Source organism: Eubalaena glacialis, chromosome 18 (assembly GCF_028564815.1).
Source record: "Eubalaena glacialis isolate mEubGla1 chromosome 18, mEubGla1.1.hap2.+ XY, whole genome shotgun sequence".
Classification (NCBI taxonomy): Eukaryota; Metazoa; Chordata; class Mammalia; order Artiodactyla; family Balaenidae; genus Eubalaena; species Eubalaena glacialis.
In genome coordinates, this window is record NC_083733.1 from 62,731,917 (window position 1) to 62,757,301 (window position 25,385).

Consider the following 25,385-nt stretch of genomic DNA (forward strand, 5'->3'; position numbering starts at 1 on the left):
AAAATGTCCACTCTCATCATTTCTATTCAACATAGTACTGGAAGTCCTAACCACAACAATTAGGCAAGAAAAAGAAATAAAACTTATCCAAATCAAAGAGGAAGAAAATTATCTGTTTGCAGACAATGTGATCTTATGTAGAAAACCCTAAAGACACACCAAAAACCTGACTAACAAATGAATTCAGTAAAGTTGCAGGATACAAAATCAACATACAAAAGTCAGCTGTGGACTTCCCTGGTGGCGCAGTGGTTAAGAATCTGCCTGCCAATGCAGGGGACACGGGTTTGATCCCTGGTCCAGGAAGATCCCACATGCCACGGAGCAACTAAGCCCGTGCACTACAACTACTCAGCCTGCACTCTTGAGCCCACGAGACACAACTACTGAGCCTGCATGCCACAACTACTGAAGCCTGCACTCTCTAGGGCCTGTGCTCCACAACGAGAGAAGCCACCACAGTGAGAAGCCCGCGCACTGCAATGAAAAGTAGCCCACGCTCGCCACAACTAGAGAAAGCCTGCATGCAGCAACGAAGACCAAATGCAGCCCAAAAAAAAGTCAGCTGCATTTCTATACTCTAACAACAAACTATCTAAAAAAACTTAAGAAAGCAATTCCATTTATAATTGTATCAAAAACAATAAAACACTTAGGAATAAATTTAACCAAGGAGACGAAAGACCTGTACACTGAAAACTATAAGACATTGAGAAAAGAAACATTGAGGAATACACAAATAAATAGAAAGATATCCCATGTTCTTGGATTGAAAGAATTAATATTGTGAAAATGCCCATAGTACCCGAAGCAGTCTACAGAGTCAATGTAATCCCTATCAAAATTCCAATTTTTCACAGAAATAGGAAAAAACTATCCTAAAATTTGTATGGAACTATGAAAGACCCTGAATAGCCAAAGCACTCCTCAGAAAGAAGAACAAGGTTGGAGACATCATACTTCCTAATTTCAAACTATATTACAAAGTTATAGTGATCAAAGCAATATGGTACTGGTATAAAAACAGGCACATAGACCAGTGAAACATAATAGAGAGTCCAGAAATACACCCATGCATATACAGTCAACTAATTTTTGACAAGCGTGCCAAGAACACACAATGGGAAAAGGACAGTCTCTTCAATAAATGGGAAAACTGTATAAGCACATGCAAAAGAATGAAACTGAACCACTATCGTACACCACTCACAAAAATTAACTTGAAAAGGATTAAAGACTTAAATGTAAAACCTGAAACTGTAAAACTCCTAGAAGAAAAACATAGGGAAACAGCTCCTTGAGTTTTACCACATTGGTCTTGGCAATAGTTTATTGGATAAGACACCAAAAGCACAGGAAACAAAAGCTAAAATAAACAAGTGAGATTACATGAAACAAAAGAGCTTCTACATAGCAGAGGAAACAATCAATATATTGAAAGGGCAACCTTTTCAATGAAGAATGTGAGAAAATATTTGCAAACCATATACCTGATAAAGGGTTAAAATTCAAATTACATAAAGAACTCACATAACTCAACAGCAAAAAGCAAATAACTCAATTTGAAAATGGGCAAAGGACCTGAATAGACATTTTTTTTCCGAAGAAGACATACATGTGGCCAATAGAGGTATGAAAAGGTGTTCAGCATCACTAATCATGAGGGAAATGCAAATCAAAACCATGAGATTCCACCTCATAACTGTTAGGATGGCTATTATCAAAAAGATAAGAGATAACAAGTGTTGGCGAGGATGTGAAGAAAAAGGAACCATTGTGTACTCTTGTGGGAATGTATAAATTGGTGCAGCCACTATGGAAAACAGTATGGAGGTTCCTCAAAAAATTAAAAATAGAAGCACCATATGCTCCAGCAATGCCACTCCTGGGTATATATCCAAAGGAAATGAAGTCAGTATCTTGAAGAAATATCTTTTCACTCATGTTCATTACAGCATTATTCACAATAGCCAAGATATGGAAGCAAATGTCCTTCAACAGATGAATAGATCAAGAAAATGTGATACATCCCTAACCCTAACTTTAATATATATATCACAATGGAATATTATTCAGCCATAAAAAAGAAAATTCTGCCATTTGGGACAACATGGATGAACCTGCGGTGGGGGGAGGGGGAGGCGGCATTATGCTAGGTGAAAGAAGCCAGAGAAAGAAAAATACTGGTACCATTTATATGTAGAATCTTTTTAAAAAAAAATTTTTAAAGGCCAATTTCATAGAAACAGAAACAGATTGTAGAATGGTGGTTGCCAGGGGCTGGGGAGTGGGGAAAATGGGGAGACATAGGTCTAAGGGTATAAACATTCAGTTATAAGAGGAATAAGTTCTGATCAGAGGATCTAATGTACAGCATGACAAATATAGTTAATAATACAGTTTTGTGTGCTGGAAAGTTGCTGAGAGTAGATCTTAAGTGTTCTCACCATACACACACTAAGTTTACTATGTGAAGTGATGAATATGTTAATTAGCTTGAGCCTGGCAATCATTCCACTATATAAATATATGTATTTATGTATGTACTATATACATATAAAATCATCATTCTGTACACCTTAAATATGTACAATTATACTTGTCAGTTATTCCTCAGTAAAGTTGGAGGGAAAAAGAAAGCCCAGAGTCAAAAATCAGAATACTATTAATATGAATTGATTTTTGATGACATTAATAAGAAATAATTACATATGGAGACTTAAAAAAAAAAGTGGATGAGATCGCTCAGAAGAGAGAGAGGGTACTGGGTCTCTAAGAAGGTCTGGTTTTCCAGGGCCTGGGTGGATGTCAAGATGGTAGGAACATCCATGATGTTAAAAATCCGTGAGGCCTTTAGGACTTGACAGAAGTGAGGAGCCTGCAGGGCATCAGGCGAGACTTCAAAGGCTGCTGGCTGCGCAGCTCGGGCCTAGAGACAATCAGGTACTGCACACCCGGATCTAACAGCCAAGGTCCTGGGCTCAGTCCTGACTCCTGTGGGGCCTGCCCCTCTAGGGGCCTCACTGCAGAAGCAGGAAGTACTGCCCGAGGCTCAGCTTCCGCTCTGGGTGTTCTGGTACCTCCAAGTCACCCCCTCGCACTGGGGACCTTCCCACTTGGGACCTGCAGCACTTTCACTTCCCCCAGGTGCCCAGCCCCTGGCCCAGCACATGGGAGGACCTTGGTCTACACTTGTTGCCAAGAACAGGATGCAGACTCCGAGAGAGGGGCAATGACGGGAAGGTGGGGGAAGGGGGTAGATAAACAGAGAAAGAAGGACAGGCACGCAGATAAGGGGCCAGAAACCGGAGAGGGAGAGGATAGAGGCCTGGGGGGGAAGGGGACAGAGACCCAGAGGTAAAGAGAGGATAAAGATCCAGAGAGAAAAGAACAGAGACCAAGAGAGAGGAGGACAAGAGACTGGGAGGGCCGGGAAGCGGGGACAGAGATGAATGCAGAGGTGGCAGAGCTTTGCAGGCAGTGAGGTCAGAGTGTCTGTGAGGTCGGCTGCTGTCCAGGGCCAGCCTGGGGTCCTGGTGCCCAGAGTAGGTGGGTGCAAGTAGATCAGGATTCCCTGTGCGTCCCCCAGCCTGAGCCATGGAGACCTGGGAAGAACTGCCTGGTGTGTCCTTGGTGCCCACCAATTCCAAGGCCCCTCAGGTACTGGTGTGTGCATCCCAGTGGGGCAGGTGAGGGAGATGCGGACAGAGACACAGAAGAAAGTCACCTCACATGTAAAGGGAGGGGGTGGGGCTCTGCCCCTGGAACTTCCTCTTTCTCTGAGTTCTTCCTTTCTCGTCTCTCTCGGCCTCTCCCTATCTGTCTCACGGTCTTTCTTTCTGCCTGCGTCTCCCTGCTGCCACCACCCCTTCTGTCCTGTCCCTCCCACTGTTCTCTCACACCTCTAGGAGAAGATGTCAGCCCAGGACAGCTGCCTCAGCCTCATCAAGTACCTCCTCTTCGTTTTCAACCTCTTCTTCTTCGTGAGTTGCCTCCCGGCTCCCCAGCCCACGCCCCAGCCCCTGCCGCAGCTACCCAATCTCAAATCCCCCTTTGCCCACTGGCCATGCTCTCCTCTCCTCTCCCCAGGTCCTAGGCAGCCTTATTTTCTGCTTCGGCATCTGGATACTCATCGACAAGACCAGCTTCGTGTCCTTTGTGGGTAAGGGAGCTGGGGCAGTCTGGGTGGGCCTTCCTGGAGCAGGCATGAACTGGGCTCCCTTCCAAGGACCTCCTGTGGTCTCCCTCATCCCAGGGAGGCCCATGGTGCCCAACTCCCTGTTCTGATCTCAGGCTCTGCTCCACCACTTGCTACTGCCATAACTCTCCGAGACTCAGCTTCTTCCTCTGGCAAATGAGTTGTGCATACCAGTAATAATAATGGCCATTTCTCAGACACTTCCTAGGTGTCAGATCTTGGGCAGAGGCTCATCAGATTCTCCCATAAATCTTCCCTCTCTTGAGGCTCAGAGAGGGGAAGTCACTTACTGGATGTCACACAGCAAGGAAGTAGAAGAACAGATTAACACTCATAATAATTGTAGGAAAATAACAATGGAGTAATAGTCAAAATCCTAATAGCTCATATATAATAAATGTTTGCCCTGTGTAGAGGACCAGATTGAACACATGCCTCCCATGTGTTCCTCAAAACAACTCTAGGAAATAGATAGCATTATTCCCTAGGTCTCAGGGAGGTTTAGATGGCTGATCCAATGTCACAGAACAAGTGATGGGGCTGAAACTATTGGGGGTGGGTAGGAGCTGACGGAGGAAAGAGGGACTGAGAACAAGAGGGAAAGACAGAGACCGGGAAGAAAGAGGGACAGAGATCTAGAAAGAAGGGAACAGAGATCCAAAGAGAGAGAGGGACAGAGACCCACAGAGAGAGGTGGAGAGAATCCCAGAAGGAAAGGGATAGAGAGATTCAGGGTGGGACAGGGACAGAAACCCAGAGAAGAGGATGCCAGGAGCCCAGGAAGACGTCCCCCAGGTTACTGTTCCACACTTGGGTGGTGTGTGGGTATGGAATGGGGCTGCCTGGAGCTGTGCACATGGAGCCAAATGTCACTGCCTCTCACCTCCCCCAGGCTTGTCCTTCATGCCCTTGCAGATCTGGTCCAAGGCCCTGGCCATCTCAGGAATCCTCACCATGGGCCTTGCCCTCCTGGGCTGTGTGGGGGCCCTGAAGGAGTTCCGCTGCCTCCTGGGCCTGGTGAGTGCCCCTCCCCCCTCCATCCCTAGGCTCATTCACATCTTGCCCTCAAATAGAGCCCTGGCAGCCCCTTCATCCTGCGGAGGGATTCAGCCTGACCTCTCCACTCTGCCCCTCCCCAGTATTTTGGGACACTGCTGCTCCTGTTTGCCACACAGATCACCCTGGGAATCCTCATCTCCACTCAGAAGGTCCAGGTGAGTTCCCTTTCTCCTCCCCCCAACCCCAGCTAGTGGGTGGTGGAAAGAGATGGAAACAAAGGCAGACAGGGGCTGACACAGACAAAGAGAAATAACAGAGATAGAGAAGACAGAAAGAAACAGAGACACGGAAAGACAGAGACAGATGCAGAGACTGGCAGAGAGACACAGAGAAGGAGCTAGAGACAGTTAGGGCCAGAGAAAGACTCACCGACAGGGACAGAGGAAGAGAGACAGAAATCCAAAGGGAAACAGTAAAAAAAAAAAAAACCTCGGAGAAACAGAAGGCTCCGAGAAAGAGACAGAAACCGAATGAGATCATGGGAGATAGTGGAGAAACGGAAAGACAGACGATAGAAACAGGCAGAGAGAGAGATTTTGAGGGATAGAGACATAGCTAGCCATTCAGCGAAAAACCGAGGCCGACCTGAAGATGCTCAGGGACTACCTGAGGCTGAGACAGCCACGGAGTGGCTGGAGTGGGTTGGGGCAGATGGCGGTGGGGAGGCAGGTGGTGGTTCATCCTCACTCTCGGGCCTGTCAGCTGGAGCGGAAAGTGGAGGACGTCGTGCTGAAGACGATCCAAACCTACCGCGCCCACCCGGAGGAGACAGCTGCGGAGGAGAGTTGGGACTACGTGCAGTTTCAGGTGCGTGAGGCCCCCACCCACCAGGATCCCTCCCTCTAGCTCTTAGACTCTGACGTGGCTCCGCGCACTGCCTGGAAGAGACTTGGCCCCGACGCGACCCGAGCCCCCAGCTGTAGGACCCTAATGTAACCCTACTCACCTACGCCACCTCCAGCCGTGGCGACGTGGCCCAGTCCCCCAGCTCCCAGCTCCTGCAGTGGCTCCGCCCCCTGCCTCGACAAGACTCCGCCCTCAGCCCCAAGGCCCTAGCGTGACCCCACTCCCTGCCCAGTAGTGACTCTGGTTCCCAAGGCACCCGGCCCAAGTGAGGCTCCATTCCCTGGTCACTCACATGACCCCGCCCTCCCATCCATTTGTCCCCTCCCTGAGGCTGAATTGTACTGCCTACCCACTCTTCAGTCCACAGCACGATTCTGCAGCTCCTCCCCCCAGCCCCATGACCCCTACCCCCGTGACTCGTCTCTCCCAACCTCATGTTCCCCTAATGTCTCCTGGCCCTGCCATGACCCCAGCCCAGCTCACAGTCCCCCACCCTGCACCCACCACTTAGCCCTCTACTCCCCAGTATGACCTCATACCCATCACCCAGTCCCCTGATCCCCCAAAGCATCTTGCATCCCTCCAGCCCCTGTTCCTCTGACTCTTGTCACTCTTCTAGCTGCGCTGCTGCGGCTGGAACTCTCCTCAGGACTGGTTCCGTATCCCCAGCCTGAGGAGCAACGAATCGAGAGGGCACCGCGTGCCCTGCTCCTGCTATAACTCATCGGCGACCAACGACTCCGCAATCTTCGATAAGATCTCCTTCCCTCAGTTCAGCCGGCTCGGACCACTGGCGCGGCCCCGACACAATGCAGACATTTGCTTGGTCCCCGCGAACAGCTACATCTACCGCGAGGTGGGGAGGACTTGGAGCGCAGGACGTAGGACGGGTCTGACAGGGTGGAGCTACGAGAAAGGGCGGTACTACAAGAGGGGCAGAGCTCCTGCAAGGGGCGGGGTCTTTTGAAGGGCGGGGCCTAAAGAAAAGGCCTAGGCGAAAGGGCAGGATCTGGAACGCTGATGCCTGGGGAGGGCGAAGGCTTGGACCGGCCGAAGCGGAGAGACTAGAGAATCCTGGTAACTAGGGAAGGGGGGCGGTACCTGAAAGAAGGGTTAGGGCTGGGCGGAGGAGAACAGTGGGCCCGGGCTTGAGGGCGAATCCCAGAAAGAACCCTACCCGTAACCTCTCCCCTATATCCCCAGGGCTGCGCACGGAGCCTCCAGAAGTGGTTGCACAACAACTTCATCTCCATAGTGGGCATTTGTCTCGGCGTGGGTCTACTTGAGGTAATCTGGTCCCGCCCCCACTCGCGATTGGTCTAGATGGCCCCGCCCCAAATTGCGCGTCCAACCATTCTCTCTGGGAAAGGCTCATGCGTGATAGAGCGTCAGCCAGTCCAGGCCCTCCTGAGGCTCCACCTGGGACGAGGGAGGAGACCTACCCTCTGTGAGCCCTGATTGGTTGCGCGGAGGGAGCAGGCGTTCCCGCCTTTCCTCGCGAGGCTCCCATTGGTCCTCCTTGGCATATCAGCCTCCTGCTATTGGCCGCAATATCCCTCCCCTTTCCCCTCAGGTGAGTGTGGCGGGGCTGAGCCTGCTACTACCACGCAGCATGCTCCACCAGGAACGCCAGCCGCAGGTGCCGGATGCCTATTGTTCGAACCCCGGGCCCGGCCCGAGCACCGATGGCAGCGGCGGGCGCTATGGTGTGCTGAGCAGCAGCGGGCGTAGCGGCAGTCTGTGGGTTGGCTGGGGCATGGCGGGTGCCTGCCCTAACTGGGGGGACAAGGCCCCGCAGGGTAAACTGCCCATGGCTCTGGGGCCCTGGCCGCTTTGGGATCAAGACGAGGAACAACCTGAGACCGGGAGTGCAGGCGCGGAGACGGAGGCCGAGATGGAATTAGAGGCCGAGACGGAGAGCGAGATAGATGAGCCTCCGGAATAAAGGACTTTGGGCTTTCTCCGGATCACGCTGCTTCTCAGACTCTAGACCTATGCTAGACGCAGCTGGATTCCCCCTACCCTACCCTATTCCTTCCTGCTTCAACTCTGCTCCCACCCCTCCCCGGCCCGCCCGTATCTTTGGTGTCCTACCCAATGACCTCTAGCCCTTTTACCCTTAATTCCGCCATATTCTCCAAACTCCCGTCCCTGAGTCTTTCACAACCAGGCCCAGTTCTCCCTCTAGTCCCACCCATCTCCTACCTACTCTCTTCTCCACACCTCCCATGACGCAGCCCCGCCCAACTCGCGGGCCCTTATTTTCTTCTCTAGGCCCCACCCCCTAGGTTTTTTCCCTGGGGACCCCCGACTCTCCCCGGCACCCCCTCGACCTCTCTGACCGCGTCTCCTTTCTCTATAGCTCAGCTTCATGACGCTCTCCATATTCCTGTGCAGAAACCTGGACCACGTCTACGATCGGCTCGCTCGGTACCGCTAGGCCCCGCCCTTCCCGAAGCCCCGCCCCGACCCCCTCAAGTACCCTGGGCATTTAGTTCCCTGTCGCCTGTAAATATTTGTTTAATCCCCAGTTGGTCCCAGCCATTGAGCCCTCATTCCCCTCGGGGACCCAGATGTCTGCCTGCCCCGCTGTTGTCACGTCTCCCGTGGGACCTGGGGTTTCCGGCCACCAGCTTCCTGCCCCTAAAAGACACCTCATTTCTTTGCCACATCTGTCGGCCTACCACCTCCCACTAGATTATTTTGAGCCCAAACGCCAAATAAATCCCCTGCGTTTTGGTAAAATAGCTTTATCCTCTGTCAAAACACAAACCAACACACTTTGGGGGGAGGGGAGGAGAAGGAGGCAACACAGTCTAGCCCCACGGCTCATTTAGAAGAGGACATGAGATTTAAAAGCCTCACCCCACTGCTTGCCCAGCTGAGAAAAAGTCACGACCCTAACACCCACTTATAAATATCTCTTGTTATATTAAAAAAAAAAAAAAATATTTCCAGGGCCCACCTGGCTCTACTCCTGCACAGAAAGGGTTAACCTTCAAAATTCAATATCAGGGTCCCGGGATGGGGCTGGTAAGGAGAGGCAGATTGGGAAGAAGGGGGGTGCTGAAAAACAGAGGGACAAGCCAATGTGTAACTGGGGCCCTCCAAAACATCCAAAACAGAGAAGGGGGAGGATGCCTGTCAGAGACAGAAACCAGTGCTGTCCCAGGGGTTGTCTCACTCCTGTCCCCAGTGTCAAATGCTCTGGAGTGATCTGTCCTTTCAGACACCCCTGTGAGGTCCCAATATCAGGATCCATCCTTTCCTCTCAGTCCCAGCCCATTCAACTCACCACCGAGCTTTTAAGGTCCTAAGAGGAAGCAGCCCACCCCCCACCCCCCACCCCCCAAGTAAGAAGCGTGAGGAAAGCTGGAGGTTCTTCCTGGGAGGAGGGTATTCCGGGAGTGAGCCACTTCTGGGGCCCCCCTTCAGTCCCTGACCAGGCGGTAAATGTGGTGCTGGGCCCCCCGCTCACTGGTGGAGACCTCGAAGACATAGGCGGTGCAGAGCAGCAGTTCCTGGGTGTCTCTGTTTGTCACCACCTGCCAAGGAGGCCAGGAGAAGGGGTTTATGCTTGGAAGAGAGGGCAGGAACACTGTGCCCTCCCCGAGGAATCATGGGATACCCAAGAAAGGGATCCCCACCATGTCATGTTCCCCCAGGTAGATGGGATGCCAACATGCCAGGTTCTAGGTCTCAGGGTCAGTAGGGAGGGGCCTCACATCAGATGCTATATCACATTACAGGGTCAAGGGGGTCCCCACCACATCATACTTCCCAAAGTTAAAGGAGATTCTACCATATCATGTTCCCTGGGCTAAGGTTAGGTTCCCTGTGAAGGGGGTCCCCTAGGCTGAAGATCCACTGTGGGGTGTCCTCCAGGTCAATTTCCCTTTTATGAGAATGCTGTGGAATCCCCACCATAACAGTTCCCTGGGTAAACGGGTCCCCTAAGCTAAGGGTCAAGTGTGAGGTCCCCACTGTGTCAGTTTCCCAGGTGAAGGGTCCCTAGGCTGAGGGTCTGTTGCAGGCACTCCCCTCCACATCAGGGTCCCTGCTCAGGCCCAGCACCAGCGCATCACCTGGAGGATGGTGAAGTTCTCCAGGACACTGTTCATCATATAGCGCTCGGGCAGCTGCCGCAGCTTGTGCAGAAAATTCACCAGGTACTCACACATGGGTGAGCGCAGCAGGCGGTACACGAACCTCCCGTCCTCCAGCTGGGCACGCTCCGTCTGAACCAGGGGACAGGGAGTGGAGAGGACAGTGACTCAGAGACACAGGGGTCACCCCAGGAATTGAACCCCACTCCATGCCACCTCTCAGATGCCACACCCACTCCCCACTGCCATCTTCCCTCCATTGCCCCATCCACAGTGACCAAAGATGGGACCCTGAACCCTTGGGTACCCAGCTCAGGATCACTGAGCCTGGAACTAGGGACCCCTCCAGCCCCTCGAAGCTGTTCTCTGAACCCTCAAAACCCTCCAGGCCCTCAGATACTCTCAAACCCTCCGAAGACCCTCCATGAGATCTTCAAAGTCTATTTGACCTCTGTACTTGAGAACCCCCTCAAGCCCTCCGCAACCCCTAAGTGTGACCCTTGAACCTCCTTGCCCTGCGGACTCCTCCAAATCCACAAGAACCTTTTGAATCTTAGTGACTGTAAATCTCTGTACCACACAGTATCTTTAAACCCTCAAAGTGACCCCTACACATCACTGTGGAACTCCGGATTAGCTCTAAGCCCGTGCATTAAAGAGGTTAGGACACCCCCCACCCACCATGCAGACCCCCAAAGGCCTGAGCTGTCATGGCTCCCAGTCCATTTAGTCTGCACCCCCAAAGTGGCAGGTGGCTGGGCGCTCACCCGCCCAGAGCTCCACCCCTCCAGCCTCACCTCCACCTTCTCCACCACCTGCTTGCCAAAGGAGCAGACCTTGGAGGAACAGGTGAGGGTCATGTGCTCCAGGCTCTCGTACTGGCTGCTCACTCCATAGAAGCCACCACTGCTACCGCCGGCCCCCACCTCCTCGCCACTCGGGCCCCAGTTCAGGTCCGCCTGGGGATGGGGAGGCACAGGTAAGTTGGAGGGGGTGTCCCTTATAAACAGTGGGGACTCTTCTAAAGTGGGAACTCTGCTGCATGGCCTGGTGTCACCCATTGCCCTGCAGTTGCCCATCTCTCTTCCTCAACATTTAAAGTCCCCCACCTCTCCATGGGCCAGTTTCTGGAGAAGACCCACCGTTCCTTCCATCAGTGTTAAAGATATCTGGGTCCCCCATGGTCCTGACCCTCTCTCCTCAGTAACTTCCCCACCAAAGAGGCCCTGGAATTCAACTTTTTCTCCTGAAACCCCCAACTCAGGAGTTCAGCCCCTTCCAAGGGCCTGGTTACTAAGGAGGCAGCTATTCCCTAGCAACCAGAGGCTCTCCCTCAGGGCCCTTCCTGACCCTGGTTGCTAAGACAAGTGGCTATTCCCTAGCAACGGGGCATGGTGAAGTCTGGGGAAGCCTGACTCCTCTCTAGAAAACTCTCCCAGGCCCTTTCAGCCAATTCTCAGATGTCAGATCCCTTCATGACCCCAGTGGCCAACTGGCAGACAGTCCATTAGGTCAAGTGGAGCCTAATGAAGCCTAAGACCCCATCACACCTTTGGTCTGAGCCCCTTGGTCGCCTTCCTGGGAGGCACATCTCTTCCTTTTCCTAACTGTAGTTGCTAACTTGGTCAGGTCATTCTCCAGGGTGGTTTAGTCCTCTCCCCAGAGACCTGACTCCATCCATCACCCTGGCAACAGGGCCTTGTGAAGCCAAAGAAAACAGAAGGTCTTCCCGGCCACTCCCCTGCAGCCCTTCACATACTGGGCTTCTGAAGGGTTGCTCTCCAGACCTGGGACCTTGTGAGGCCTGTCTTAAGCCCTAGCAATGCCTAAAACTTCAGCAGCACATCCTCAGAGCCGTCTCAGGCCTCCACATCACATACCAGAATGCTTCATAACCATGGAAGCTATGGGCTTTCCTTCTCAGAGACTACGTAGATCCCTCCACAGCCCTGGTTACCACAAGAGTTAGCACGACCTAAACATTCACAATATTGATTGAACCCCTATAGCAGCAGTCATTGTACTGGACACCACACCAAATAAGCCTAAGAAACCCTCTTATTCACAATTACATACCTGGCTTAGGGCTTATATACATTAAGTGCTCAATAAATGATTGCTAAATAAATACAGGACTTTACAAAGCCACTCCCCAGCTCCTTCAGTCGCTTCCTCAAGGCCAGACATTCTTAGCAACAGGGTCTGGTGAAACCCAGTAAAGCCTCGTCCCCTCTTTAGAGACCAAACACTCCAGGATTCATTTGCTAAGGGGAAGGAGCCATTCCTTAGCAACAAGGTTTGGTGTGGTCAGGTGGGATATACGGAAGTCTGAAATGTCACAAGCAAATCCCCAGGGCCATATCAGTCGCGTGACTGGGTGTGGCAAAGTCTAGTGGGACCTGGGGAGGCTGGAGGTCTCTACACCTGCACTGGTCCCATCCAAAACTCCTTGGTGTTCCTTGCTGCTGAGGGGGCTGACACTCTGAGCCATGAGGACTGGTAAGGCCCAGGCTGACCTGGTAAGTCCTGAGACTCTCCGTTAGAGCCAGTGGCCTTAGCTAGGAGGCCACGTGATTTGTGAGCACTTTTGTTTTTGGTGGTGGAACTCACCCAGAACTTGACCAGGAAGAAGGCGTGGGGGGGCCCACGATCATACAGCTCCCGCAGACCACCCTTTTTCTCAGGGAATTTGTCATAGATCTGCCGGACGTCCACACTCTCGAGGGGGGGCGCTCCGGGGCTGGGGCAGTGCTGGCTGATGTGTACGAACAGGTGCCTCTGGTACTGAGGAGGGACAGCCATGGGTGAGGAGTGGGAGATGGGCTGGACCCCCAGCCCTCACTGCCCAAGCCCATCCCACACCCCGTCACCATCGCCACAGCTCCTGCTTGCTGTTGCACTGGGCCCAGCTCTCAGGCACTGTCCCTACTCCCTGCTGCCCCTTTACTCCTGCAGTATCTCAGTCCCCAAGCCCTGTCCTTACTGTCCAATTCTCTGCCCTGTCCCCTGCTCTCCATCCCCACAGCCCTGTCCTCTCCCACCCTCACCCCAGCCTTCTCCCTGGCCTCCCAGCCTCCAATCTCCTCTTCAGTTCTTCACTCCCATGGCTACAGAGCTAACCCTGGCCCTCCCCTGCTCATAATCCTCCCATGGCTCCCCAGTACCCCTCAGACAAAGCCCACACCCCCTCAACCTGGCCCTGTATTGAGTAGGTGTTCATGGATGGATGGATGGATGGGTGGAAATCCACAGAGCCCACATCAGGACTTCCTATCTGTTCTTATTCTTATCACTTCTGTCCATACCCTGAAAATATTCCCCTTCTTCTCTTCCAATACAAATCCTCCTTCTGTCTTTCCAGGCCCAAGTCCATCCAAATCTGCCTCTTCCTGAAAGCCTCCCTTGATTGCAGTCAGATGGCATCTCTATACCCCACCTTTTCCGTGGTTCCCCATTACCCTCTAAACAAAGTCTGGGTCCCTCACTCAGCTTGGCAATGCCAGCTCCTCCAGAACAAGCACCTACCCACCTATCTGCAGCCTCACCAGCTCCTGCCATATTCAATTATTTGTTTCCCTGAAAACTTCATGCTGTTTCTCTCTCTGTGTCTGAAACATCCAGTTCTGCACATGGCAAATTCGTCTCAGGGAAGTCTTCACTCACTCCCCAGGTATAATTACTCCTCTGTACACCCACAGAAATATGAGCTTCCCCTATCCCAGCACATACTTGCTATTCAACAGACATCGGTCGAGAGACCTACTGTGTGCAGGCACTATTCTGGGTCCCAGGGCTACAAGGGCAAAGTCCCTTACCTCATGGAACTACTGGCAGGGACAGAAATTTTTTTAAATCATTCCATGGATAATATAACCTTCAGAGAGTGACACATGCTATGAAAAAATAAAGCATAGTAATGCGGGCAAGACTGTCATTTTCCATAAAGTGACTTGGAAAAGCCAGTCTGAGAAGACAATCAAGCAAAGGCCTGAATGAATGGAGGGAGAGAATGGGGATATCTGGGGAAAGGACATCCAGATGCAAAGGCCCTGAACCAAGAGTGGGCCTGGCATGTTTGAGAAAGGGCATGGAGGTCAGTGTGGCAGAGCAGAGTAAACAAGGGTGAGAGGGCAGGAGGTAAGATCAGAACAGGAATGAGGGTCAGATCAACCAGAGCTATGTAGGCAACTGAAAGGACTTTAGCTTTTGTTCCAAGTGAGATGGGAGGGTTTTAATCTCATCTGACTTGGGTTTTACCAGGACCACGATATACAGCAACTGGCGTTTAGGTCACTATGGCAGAGACTGCTGTGTTCACAAATCCCAGTTCCTTTTCACACAGCTAAACTACATTTCCCAGGCTCCTTTGCAGTTAGGTGTGACCACGTGACTAAGTTCTGGCCAATGGGATGTGAGCAGACCTGATAGTTGCCACTTCCAAGCCAGATTCATAAAACCTGCATAAGTCTTGACTCTCTGCCTTCCACCATATGCCAGCCAGATGCAGAGCATCCAGCAGCATCTTCTGAAGCCCTAGAAAATGGCAGAGCCGCAAAATGGTAGAAGCCTGGATTCCCCAAATCACTGTGTGTAAGGCTCCTACCGACCAGCCACACTGACATGTTAATGAGTGAGAAACTTCTATGTTGTTCAGTCCCTGAGGGTTGGGAATTATTTCTTCTAACAGTCAGTCCACTCTGACTAATATGGCATCTGTCTCCATCCTAGGCCAGGAAAGCTGGCACCTAGAAACAGATTTTCTTCTCCAGGCTCCCAGTATCCACCCCAAAGCCTGGCACACAGTAGGCACTCAAAAATGTTTACTGAATGAATGAACGATGTCCTGGATGATTTCTCTGGCCTTTCCAATCCATGACCCCATGACCTTCCACTTCCTTTATTCCCATAGTTCTCAAAGTGTGGTCCCTGGACCAGCAGCATCAACATCACCTGCGAGCTTGTTAGAAATGCAAATTCTCAGATCCTACACCAGACCAACTGAATCAGAAATTCCAAGGGTGGGCCTAGCAATCTGTGTTTTAACAAGCTCTCCATGTTATTCTGATACATGCTAAAATTTGAGAACCCCTGCTTTATGCTTTCCCTTCCTATAACCCCCTTCATTCCAAAACCCCCCAGTGACTATCCCAAAATTTCACTCACAGAGTCAGCTGCATCCGGAGGTTCCACAAAGGCCGAGAACTCCACCAGCTGCAACCGAGCAGTGCCCAGAGCCCGAGCCTGCCAGGCTGGGGGTGATGGGGCAGGTGGGGGCAAAGCAGGAGATGAGAGGGCTTGGGGGGGCTCGTACCCTAGAGAGAGAAGAACAAACAATAATAATTGCTAACATTTATTGAATATATCAAGCACTGTTCTCTCTTGCCTGCCTCCACTTAGAAGCTGAAAAAGCTAAATACTCACTTTCCCAGCCTCCCTTGCAGCTAGAGGTGGCCATGTGACACAGTCCTGGCCAATGAGACGTTAGGGGAAATCTGCTGGGGGGCTTCTGGGAAGGAGTTTCTTCCTGAATGAAAAAGACAGAACTTTGGGAGGAGAAAGCTTTTGGCTCTGGCCAAGTCCTGCTTGGGATGTGATGCCTGGAGTCACAACAGCCATCTTGGGATAATAAAACAGAGGCCAAGAGACCTATAGAGATGCCAGTCCTGATATTGCTGAGCTGCTGAACCAGCACAGGAGCAGCCCACCTCCAGACTTTTTGTTATGTGGAATCATTAAAGCCTTTACTATTTAAGGCACTGTTAATTTGGATATTCTGTAACTTGCAGCCAAAAGCATTCCCAATTGATGAATCTGTGGAACCTGAGAGCTCTCTTTCACCAATGTGAGTTCTTAGGACCACATCAGCATGGACTTCTGGAAGCCATCTTTGCTACCAGGTGGGCAGAGCCTGCCTGGGAATGAAGCCACCACAGAGGAAAGCAGACCCAAGCAAGTCCTGATGCTACCATTTGAGCCCCTGGATCCAGCCATGCCTGAAGCCATAACTCCTGAAATATCATTTACCTGAACCAATAAATTCCTCCTTTTTTTTTTTTTTGGTCATCTAGCTTGATTTGGGTTTCTGTCACGTGCAGCTAAAGAATCTTGATTAATATATCAATGTCCCTGATGTCCTTTAGGTTAGCAAGTGACAGACCATAAACTCAGTAGATCTGGCTACAGAGGCCAGGCTCTTAACCACTATAAATTCTGTGACTCATCTTTCCATACCCCCACAGGCCCTGCCTGAGAGCTGGATCTCAGTAAGAATGTATCCCCTGATCAATGGAAGGTTGAAGGAAAGGCAGTCAGGGCTGAGAAGAGAGAGGGGAAAACAAGAGAGGGTGGAGAACAGGCTCTTACCTGGGAGGTCAGTAGATGGAGGAGTCAGTGACAAGGAGAACGGTGTCTGCGAGAATGGCTTCACACTAAAGGAGAAAGGAAACTGGTGGTCAGTAAGAAGGAAAGATGCTAATCGTACCAGCTAACATTTACTGAGGGGCCATGACAAGCCAGAGCCTGTGCAAGCACATTATGGGCACCATTTCACTGAAGCCTCACAGCCTATATGAGGTAGGTGTGATTACTGCTCTTCTCATTTTGCATAGGAGGAAACTGAGACAAACAGGGGTCAACTGACCCGCCCAAAGTCACACAGCTGGCATGGTGGAGCCTGGGCTCAAACCCAGATCAGTCCCAACCACAAAGCCTGTGGTCTTGAGGATATTTTGGTGCCTCTCACAAAATGGCAAAAAGAGAACACAAATGGGGTCTCAAGAGGTGGGGAGAAAACAGAACAAATAGGAAACTTGGAGAAAGAGGAGGCTGAAGGCTCAAGAGGGTAGGGAGAAAATGACCAGCGGGACATCAGGCAAAAGTTCAGGGTGGAGGTGAAGCACAACAGAATCTAAAGCAGTGTTGTCCAATTCCCAACAGCCAAACACAGAAGCAACCTAAGCATCCATCAACAGATGAACGGATAAAGAAGATGTGGTACATGTACACAGTGAATACAACTCAGCCATAAAAAAGAATGAAATAATGCCATTTGCAGCGACATGGATGGACCTAGAGATTATCATGCTGAGTGAAGTAAGTCAGAAAGAGAAAGACAAATACCGTATGTTATCACTTATATGTGGAATCTAAAATATGACACAAATGCACATGTCTACAAAACAGAAACAGACTCACAGACATAGAGAACAGACTTGTGGTTGCCAAGGGGAGAGGTGGGGGAGGGATGGACTGGGAGTTTGGGATTAGCAGATGCAAACTATTACATATAGGATGGATAAACAAGGTCCTACTGTATAGCTCAGGTAACTATATTCAATATACTGTGATAAACCATAATGGAAAGAATATGAAAAAGAATGTATTTATATATAACTGAATCACTTTGCTGTACAGCGGAAATTAACACATTGTAAATCAACTATACTTCAATAAAATAAATGTTTAAAAAATAAAATAAAATAAAGCAGGGCTGTCCAATAGAATTTTCTGCGATGATGGAAATGTTCTGTATCTGTGCCATCCAATACAGTAGCCACTGGCCACATGTGGCTACTGAGCACATGACCTGTGACTACTGAGTATGAATGTGGCTACGGTATTTGAGGAACTGAATTCTTTTTTTTGGCCACGCTGAGCGGCTTGCGGGATCTTCCCAACCAGGGGTTGAACCTGGTCCACAGCAGTGAAAGCGCCGAGTCCTAACCACTCTACCGCCAGGGAATTCCCAAGGAAGTGAATGCTTATTTAATTTTAATTAACTTAAATTTCAATAACCACATGTGGCTAGTGACTGCAGTATCCGACAACAAGGCTCTAGAAGCCAATAACCTATGGGTAGCCCAGGAGATAGTGGTGAGGAGACTGAGATGTCAGAGGGCAGGCAGAGGCCAAGTGTCAAAAGATCAGGATAAGAAAGACACAAACTCCATGGACATTTAGACCTGAACCCGCAGAAACCATAACCTAGTACTTGCCATCCCAGTTCTGAAATCTAAACCCCAATACCCTACCCTCTTACCCATTAGGGCCACTGCTCAAATGCCACCCCCTCAAAGAGGCCTCTCATGACCCCTGTCTAAATAGAGGATATATACCCTGCTTTATTTCCCACATTTATTCTTTTCTTATTAATGCTTATTTATTTATCTATATGTTTATTGTCTGTCTCCTCCCCTCTCCAAGTATATAAGCTCCACGAAAGCAGGAATTCTAATTTGTTCAATGCTGGGTCCCCAATACAAAAAGAGTACCAGGCACTTAGTAGGTGTTCAATAAACATCTGACTGACCAGCCAATGGCTTACTTCTCTCGGTTTCTGGAACTCCCCAAACTTTCACACCTCAGGGCCTTGGCACATGCTGTTTTCTCTACCTAAAATATTCCCAACCCCGTTATATACCTTGCTAAGTCCTACTTGGCCTTCAATGTTACCTCCTCAGAAAAACCCCCAGAACTCGCTCCGTCACCCAAGAACCTGTTTTGATTCTCCACACCACGGCACACACTTCAATTCTGTGTTTATTTAGGTGATGATTTAATTAACATTCGTCGCCCCCATTTGACTATCAGCTCCATAAAAGGTGGGACTCCGATGCCCAGTGCGATGCTTGCTGAACCACCCCTCCTTCCAGCCCAACCCTCTCCCCTGCAAACCTGTAGTTCCTTCAGCCCCCAGGGACTTGTTCTGACCCTTTCCTGTGTCCCCATCCAGCAGCACCTCCCCAGCAAACTTTTTTCTCTCCCAGCCTGGATCCACTGCCACCTCCATGGGCTGAAAACTCCATTTCCCATGAGCCTCTGGGGCCCTTTCTATCTTCTAGGCTTAAAACATATCCTGTCACCCTCAGGGCTCTCTCAGAGCTGAAAAGGGGCCCATTTTCTTCCTTCTGACTCTGAGAGAAGATAAAGAGCCCTGCTCTACCCTCAGGCCCAAGAACCACCTTTATGGGATAAGAACAAGCCTTTCCCATGAGCCTCTGGGGCCCAGACAGATAATCTCACTGGGAGGTCATTATCTCCATGGGCATCCTACAGGCCCCTCACATTCATCAAATCAATCCCATGCTGAGCTTATTTCCTCCTCAAACCCACTCCTCCCCCAGGTTGCACATTTCTGGATGGTCCCACCAACCCCAGTCACCAGCCAGACCCCAAGCACTCTCCTTGCCTCGTCCCTCCTTCTCAGTCCATCAGGCCCCAGCCCCATCCCTCCTTCTCCTCTCTTCCCCATCCCCTCCTCACTATCCCAGCTCAGACCTAGTCCTCTTCTCCGGACCACTGTCCCAGCCTCCTCCCTGGGATTCAAATGCAGATAGCCTGACTCCAGAATCTATGCTCACAAGAGAGTTGGGAGCTGGAAGATGGGGTGAGAAAGGGCTGGAGGTGGGCGGAGGGGGAGCAGGTGCTGAGCCAGAATAGCAAGTACTTACTCTGGAACATTCCAGGGGGGCCCAGAACCCCCCGACCAAAACTGGAAAAGCTCTGGGGCCTGAAAAGACAAAGAAGGGGGCTCAATCAATTTCCTGTTGAAACTCCACCCCACCCCTCCAGCCCTGAACCCCACAATCCCCAACCCAGGCCACCTGAGGACCGGCGGGACCAAGTTTGGCCTGCAGGGAAGGTGCTGAGATGAGCTGGGCTGAGGACATGGTGGCCATTGTCTGGAAAGCCTTGTCCTTGGACACCTGGTCCTGGAGGAAAAGTTGGAGGTCCATGTTAGCAGGAAGTCCCAGTCGATACAGGAAGGGTGGGACAATGACATGGCAGGGCAAGCCCGCGGAGATGCAGAGTTGGGGAGCCAAGGCAAAGGGTTGGGTGAGGGTCCAAATCCCTCTCACTACAGCCCCCTGCCCCTCCTGGCCTCCTCAGGAATGTCTGGGAAAGGGAGAGGGTGGGAGGATGGGCAAGGGTACTTACCACATTCAGGGCCTGCCCATGGGGGTGGGGGAGGGTGCCAAAGGAAGAAAGAAAACATGACTTAGGAAATGAGGCCTGGACTGCCCCACTCCACCTTCCTGCCCTCCCAACCCCTACAGCCCAGCCACCCTGAGCTGAGTGATGGGAGGAAGGGGGAGCAAGGGATGAATATAGAACAGAAAGTAGAGAAAGCCAGGCCTAGAGGAGGAAAGGGGTTCCCATGCCCAGAATAAAAGACAGCAATGAGGGTTTCTAGGTTCAGAAAGAGCCGGAAGTGGAGGTTTCCGAATACACAGGCAACAGGAAATGAGACTTTTAGACCCAGAGAGAAGAGACGGTGAAGGTTTCCCAGCCCAGACAGGACAGAGGGGGACAGTGAGGTCCAGAAAAGACCAAAGACTGGGAGTGAAGGTTTTCAGACTTAAAGAAAAAGGATGGGGAGGCTTCTTTCTGGGCACAAAAAGAACAAGAAGTAGTGGTCCCCAAGTCCTAAGGAAGAGGCAGAAAAGACCCCATACTCAGAGGAGTAGAAAATGAAGGTCTCAGGCCAAGAGGGAACAGGAAATCCAGAGGATGCAAAAAAGAAAAGGGATATGAACATCTCCAAAAGGAAATGAAGATTTCTGGGCACAGAAAATGCAGGCAGGCAACATGGAAAGATGAAGCAGAAGGAGACAAGGAGGAGATCCTCACAGCATAAGAGGGAGAAGGCAGTGAGGGGAGGGGAGGGGGGAGGAGAGGAGAGGGAGGGTGAAGACCCCAGTAGTCAGAGGACAGGCCCGACGCCCCATCCTTCTTGCCTGTCCTAAGCTAAATCTCGGTGCCCCTCTCTCTATGACACTCTTCTTACCCAGGGTCTCTATTCACCCCCTTGCTGGGCCACTAACCCCCACCTTGGGTCTCTGCTCCCCCCATCTGTCTACCTCTCTGTGTGACTCTGTCCCCATCTCCGGGTCTCTGTCCCCCACCCTGGGTCTCTCCCTCTTTCTTTGGACCTCTGTTGCCCCTCTCTCTCTGGGTCTCTATCCCCTCCACCCAGGTCTCTGTCCCCCTCTCTCTGGGTCCCTGTCCTCCTCTCTCTGGGTCTCTATCCCCCCTCTCAAGGTCTCTGCCTCCCTCTCAGGGTGTCTGCCACGGTCCTTTGACCTCTACCTTGAGCTTGGACTGGATTTCCCTCGATTTCCTTCGGGCCAAAACCTGGATATGACTAGAGACCTGAAGGGAGTGACAAAGAAGCAGATTCAGGCCACAGCCACTCACCCCTTGCCTCCCGTACCCCTTCCCTCCCTCCAGGTGCCCCACGGAGCTGCTGAAACACAAAAGATGACAAATACATAGAAAGTGCCAGCTGTCTTGGAGCGTAAGAACACAGATGTGTCCATAAAGGCTATTCTTTTCTCACTAGCACTACTGATCATCCCCAGACCCAGCAAATCCGGGTCTTATTTCTCTTCCCCATCCTTTTCTCTTTGGCTCTTCTGGTCTGTCTTACCCTCTAGTTCTCATGCAACTGCTAAGAGAACTACACCAAAATAGGCACAGTTAGAGTGTACTAACAAAGGGGCCAAAAGAAAAGACAAAAACACGTGAACAAGCCTCTCCTCTAACGTGAATCTGCTGGTAGGCTGACCCTGACAAGACAAGCCCACTCCAAACAGAAGCCCACAAGGCAGTCCTGAGACCTGTTTGCGAGTTCGAGTCTTCCCTGTTCTCAGCTTGATATAGCGGGCAATCAGTTCATTCCGACCTGAAAAGTCAAAGATGGAACAGAGTTAGACCTTCAGCAGAACTTCCCAACAGAGAGGACACCAGGGAAGGAGAGAGAAGCAACATTTCCCAGAGGTCCACAGCAAGCCGGGGGCTATAAGGGAGAGGAGTTATGACTGCAGGCTTTGGAGCCAGGCTGCCTGGGTTCAAATCCCAGTTCCGCCACACACTGGTTCTTTGTGGCCTCAGGCAAATCATTTAGCCTTGCTGGGCCTTGGTTTCCTCATCTGTGCAAATGGTGATGCTAACTCCTACCTGAGTCATTCTGAGGATACAATGTGCTTTTATGTGAACTGTGCTTAGAGCTCCATCAGTGTTGCTTAATATTTTTATTAACCAGTGGGGGCTAAGGCAAAAGAGCGAGCTGGACTCACCATACATCTTGCCTTCATCGGACAGGATGATTTTCCGCCGGCCACAGGGTGGGTAGATGGCCAGGGCCTCCTGGAAGCTCTGCTCGATGTCTGGACTCCAGACACCCTCTGCGTCTGGGCCCCCGTCTCCCCCCGCCCCCTCACTGCCGCCAGTGCCCTCCTCGCTTCCTTCCTCACTTCCTGTCCAGCCGCTGCCATCATCCAGGGGGGCCCCAGCCCGCGGTTCCCCCATCTGGGCCTGGAGGAACACAGAGTTCAGCAACGTTCCCCTGACCCACCCAGAGGGACCTCAGAGCAGAGTGGGCTAGAAGTCCAGACTGCTGGGTCTGAGAGAGGAGGCTGGGGGCACCCAGACCCTTGGATCTGAGGGAGAAGAGGTTCGGGGATCTGGACCCCTGGGTCTGAGAAAGGAGGGGGCTGGAGGCCGAACTCCTGGATCTGAGGGAAGCAGGAGACTGGGGGCCTGGACTCCTGGGTCCTGGAGGAGAAAGGGGCTGGATTTCTGGGGAAGCTTAGGGTGAGAGCGTTCTCCTCTGTGTTCTCAAGGGAGCCTGGATTGTGATGAAGTCTTGAAGACCCCAGAGTAATTAATGACTAGGGTCCAGGAGGGCTGAAAATTTGGGTGTGGATTACTGGTTTAAAGAAGACAGGAGTCAGAGCCTAGTTGCAGGGAAGGGGGACGTGGGTGAGATCTTCTCAGTCCCACCCCGAGAACAGGTGCCAGGATGTGAACAGCAGCTGCTAGAAAAGAAGGAGGGGCACAGGCCTTAGTAAGGCTGAGGGGAGATCCAGAGAGAGGGGGACAGAGACTTAGAGAGAGAGAAGGACAGAGTCCCAGAGAGAGGGAACAGAGACCCAGTGTCGGGGGACAGAGACCCAGAGGGAAGGGGACAGAGACTCAGGGCACAAACTCAAGCCAAGACCAGGAAAGACCTACAGAACCACAGACTGGGGGACAGGGGCGCCCTGCCATCAGGAGAGTCAGAACAAAGGGCCCAGGCGTCCCCTCCCCCAGTTTCCCACAACCCCCATCAGGGGAGGGGCTGGCCAGCGAGGGCGCCTCCTCTCTGGCCCCCGGCCCCGCCCCTTCCCTCCCCTTCCTCCCCCACCTCCCCCCCACCCCCCCGCCCCGCGGCATGGGCTCGGATCCAACTCAAGTTCCCAGTGACTTTCCGGAGGCCGGGAACAGGGGAAAACTTTTTCCAATACAGTCAGATCCCGCCTCCCTGGCGGTTCCACGTCTTCCACAGCTTTCCCAGGACCCCAGAGTCCAGGCCCCCAACCCCCTCCTTCCTCGGACCCCGGAGCTCCGGCCCAGACAAAGACCCCTGGCCGAGCCCAGTGGCGCTGAGGCATTCAGGACCCCCGTAGGCCAAAATCCCAGCCCAGCTCTCCCCCATGTGGCCAGACAAAGGGACAGAGGAGCTGAGTCAGAAAGGTCCCCACTAATTTCCTGCCCCAGGCCCCAAACCTCCAAAGAGACAAGACTGAAGATCCAGAAAGCACCGTAGCCCCCCCTTCTGCCACCCAGGAGGCCTCCTTTCTCCATGAGGAGGACCAGGCGCCCACAAATGACACACACAAACCAATTCGATCAGAAACAAGCATGGGGCCCTTTCTCACTTGAAACCGATACCTCCAAAGACATTTCCCCCACAGTCCCCAGTCCTCACCGACTCCCAGGCGCACACTCCCAAACTCAGACCCATCAACAGACACCCCAACTCTGGCGAAAGTTCCAACTCCACACTTAGACTCAGTCACGAGCGCAAACTCGGGCCCCCCCGGCAAAAAGAGGGCTGCAAGCAATTCAGAGACGGTCCCACAAACACCTCAACTCATAACGCATAACTTCCCACCCGAACTCACACACCCCAAAGCAGGATCCCCGACTCCCGCCGGCGCCTTCCTACCTACCTCCCGGCCTGGGGCTGGGGAGCCGCGGGCGGGCGGGGCGCTGCGAGGGAGAAAGTTGCCCGGGAGCTTTGTTTGGGAAAAGTGGGAGGGACCGGAGGGGGGGCGGGTCCGGGCGCCGGACAGCGGGAAGGGGGATCCGACGGTGACAGTCTGGGGGAGGATTTTTGCTTTGGGAAAAGACAGGTGAAGTCTAGCTGGGGCCTGGTGAGAATTTCGGGATTCTGATGCTTGGATCCCTGAGAAAGGAGGAGAATTGGGGGTCTGGACACCTGGGTCTGAGGGAGGATTGATGGGGACCAGGAAACTTGTCTGTATCTGAGAGAGAAGGAAACTGGGGGCCAAGATTCCTGAGTCTGGAGGAGGAATGGTCTGGGGGCCTGGACTCCTGGCTACCCTCTAGTGTAGTTTGTGTGTTGGAGATGTGGAAGTGATTGATAGGAACACAAAAGAATCCTGTTCAGCCTCAAGTATATTTTTGAGATTAGAGGTATGGGGATGGGTTCTTGCTTGGTTTCCACTGATTTCTTTTGATTGATCGGTTTCCTTGTGACCTCATCAGAGTTAAGGGTCGTGAGCAAGACGACTGGGAGTTTATTGGATGTTCACCAAGGTGGAGACTCCCGCATCCACACGCACTAGTAGACTAGAGGTGGCAGCTGTCCCAGGACCCGGGGAGAGCCTCGGTGCCTGAGGAAAAAGATGAGAGTCCCTTAATTATACCCCTTAAAGATGAAGGGTCCCTTAAAGATGAGGAGTTGAGTGTTCAAACTCAAGAGACAAGAGGGGCTGGGGTCCAGACTCTGGGGTCCTGAGGAAAAAGGGAGCCCGGATTCCGGGTTCCTTGTAAGGTGGTACATAGGACTGGATTTAGGGTTTCTTGAGAGGGCGGAGCTTTTTAGTGGAACCGAAGAGGGCTCGGGGTTCAGCGTCCCTACACTGCACTCTATTGAGCGTATTAATCGTTTCAAAACCTGGAGAAGACGAAAAAGGACACGGAGAAACTCTCAGAGATAGATACAAAACTAAGCAGTGGGATAATCAGAAGGACTGCTCGGACACGGGTATTTCATGAGCAGAGAGAGCCTAGGAATGGAACTGAGGGCGCTAGGGGCAAGATCTGGGGCACAGAGGCGTGGCCTAGGTGCGGGGGCGTGGTTCTAAGTCAGAGGAGGGGCCACCTGA

General features: G+C 51.8%; 2 protein-coding genes across 6 annotated transcripts; one reads left to right on the forward strand and one right to left on the reverse strand.

Moving 5' to 3' along the window:
• The first annotated feature begins 3,876 nt into the window (after window positions 1-3,876).
• On the forward strand, window positions 3,877-8,828 carry CD37 (CD37 molecule). The gene is made up of 8 exons (XM_061174564.1): window positions 3,877-3,983; window positions 4,090-4,162; window positions 5,091-5,215; window positions 5,338-5,412; window positions 5,960-6,064; window positions 6,723-6,959; window positions 7,307-7,390; window positions 8,466-8,828. Exons 1-8 carry the CDS (start codon window positions 3,915-3,917, stop codon window positions 8,541-8,543), a joined length of 846 nt encoding a protein of 281 aa, XP_061030547.1. The 5' UTR covers window positions 3,877-3,914; the 3' UTR covers window positions 8,544-8,828.
• A 9-nt stretch (window positions 8,829-8,837) lies between these two features.
• Window positions 8,838-24,272, reverse strand: TEAD2 (TEA domain transcription factor 2). Of its 5 annotated transcripts, none has more exons than XM_061174560.1 (13): window positions 24,204-24,272; window positions 22,287-22,524; window positions 21,828-21,892; window positions 21,298-21,360; window positions 20,146-20,157; window positions 19,812-19,919; window positions 19,659-19,717; window positions 16,573-16,637; window positions 15,373-15,521; window positions 12,820-12,993; window positions 11,007-11,168; window positions 10,189-10,341; window positions 8,838-9,648 (listed from the first exon to the last, which is right to left on the reverse strand). In XM_061174560.1, exons 2-13 carry the CDS (start codon window positions 22,516-22,518, stop codon window positions 9,535-9,537), a joined length of 1,356 nt encoding a protein of 451 aa, XP_061030543.1. In that variant the 5' UTR covers window positions 22,519-22,524; window positions 24,204-24,272; the 3' UTR covers window positions 8,838-9,534. The 5 variants fall into 5 exon arrangements, with proteins under 5 accessions (XP_061030543.1, XP_061030546.1, XP_061030542.1 ...); XM_061174563.1 differs by having other exon boundaries at window positions 11,046-11,168; window positions 24,200-24,225; XM_061174559.1 differs by having other exon boundaries at window positions 24,200-24,225.
• Between the last annotated feature and the right edge of the window lie 1,113 nt (window positions 24,273-25,385).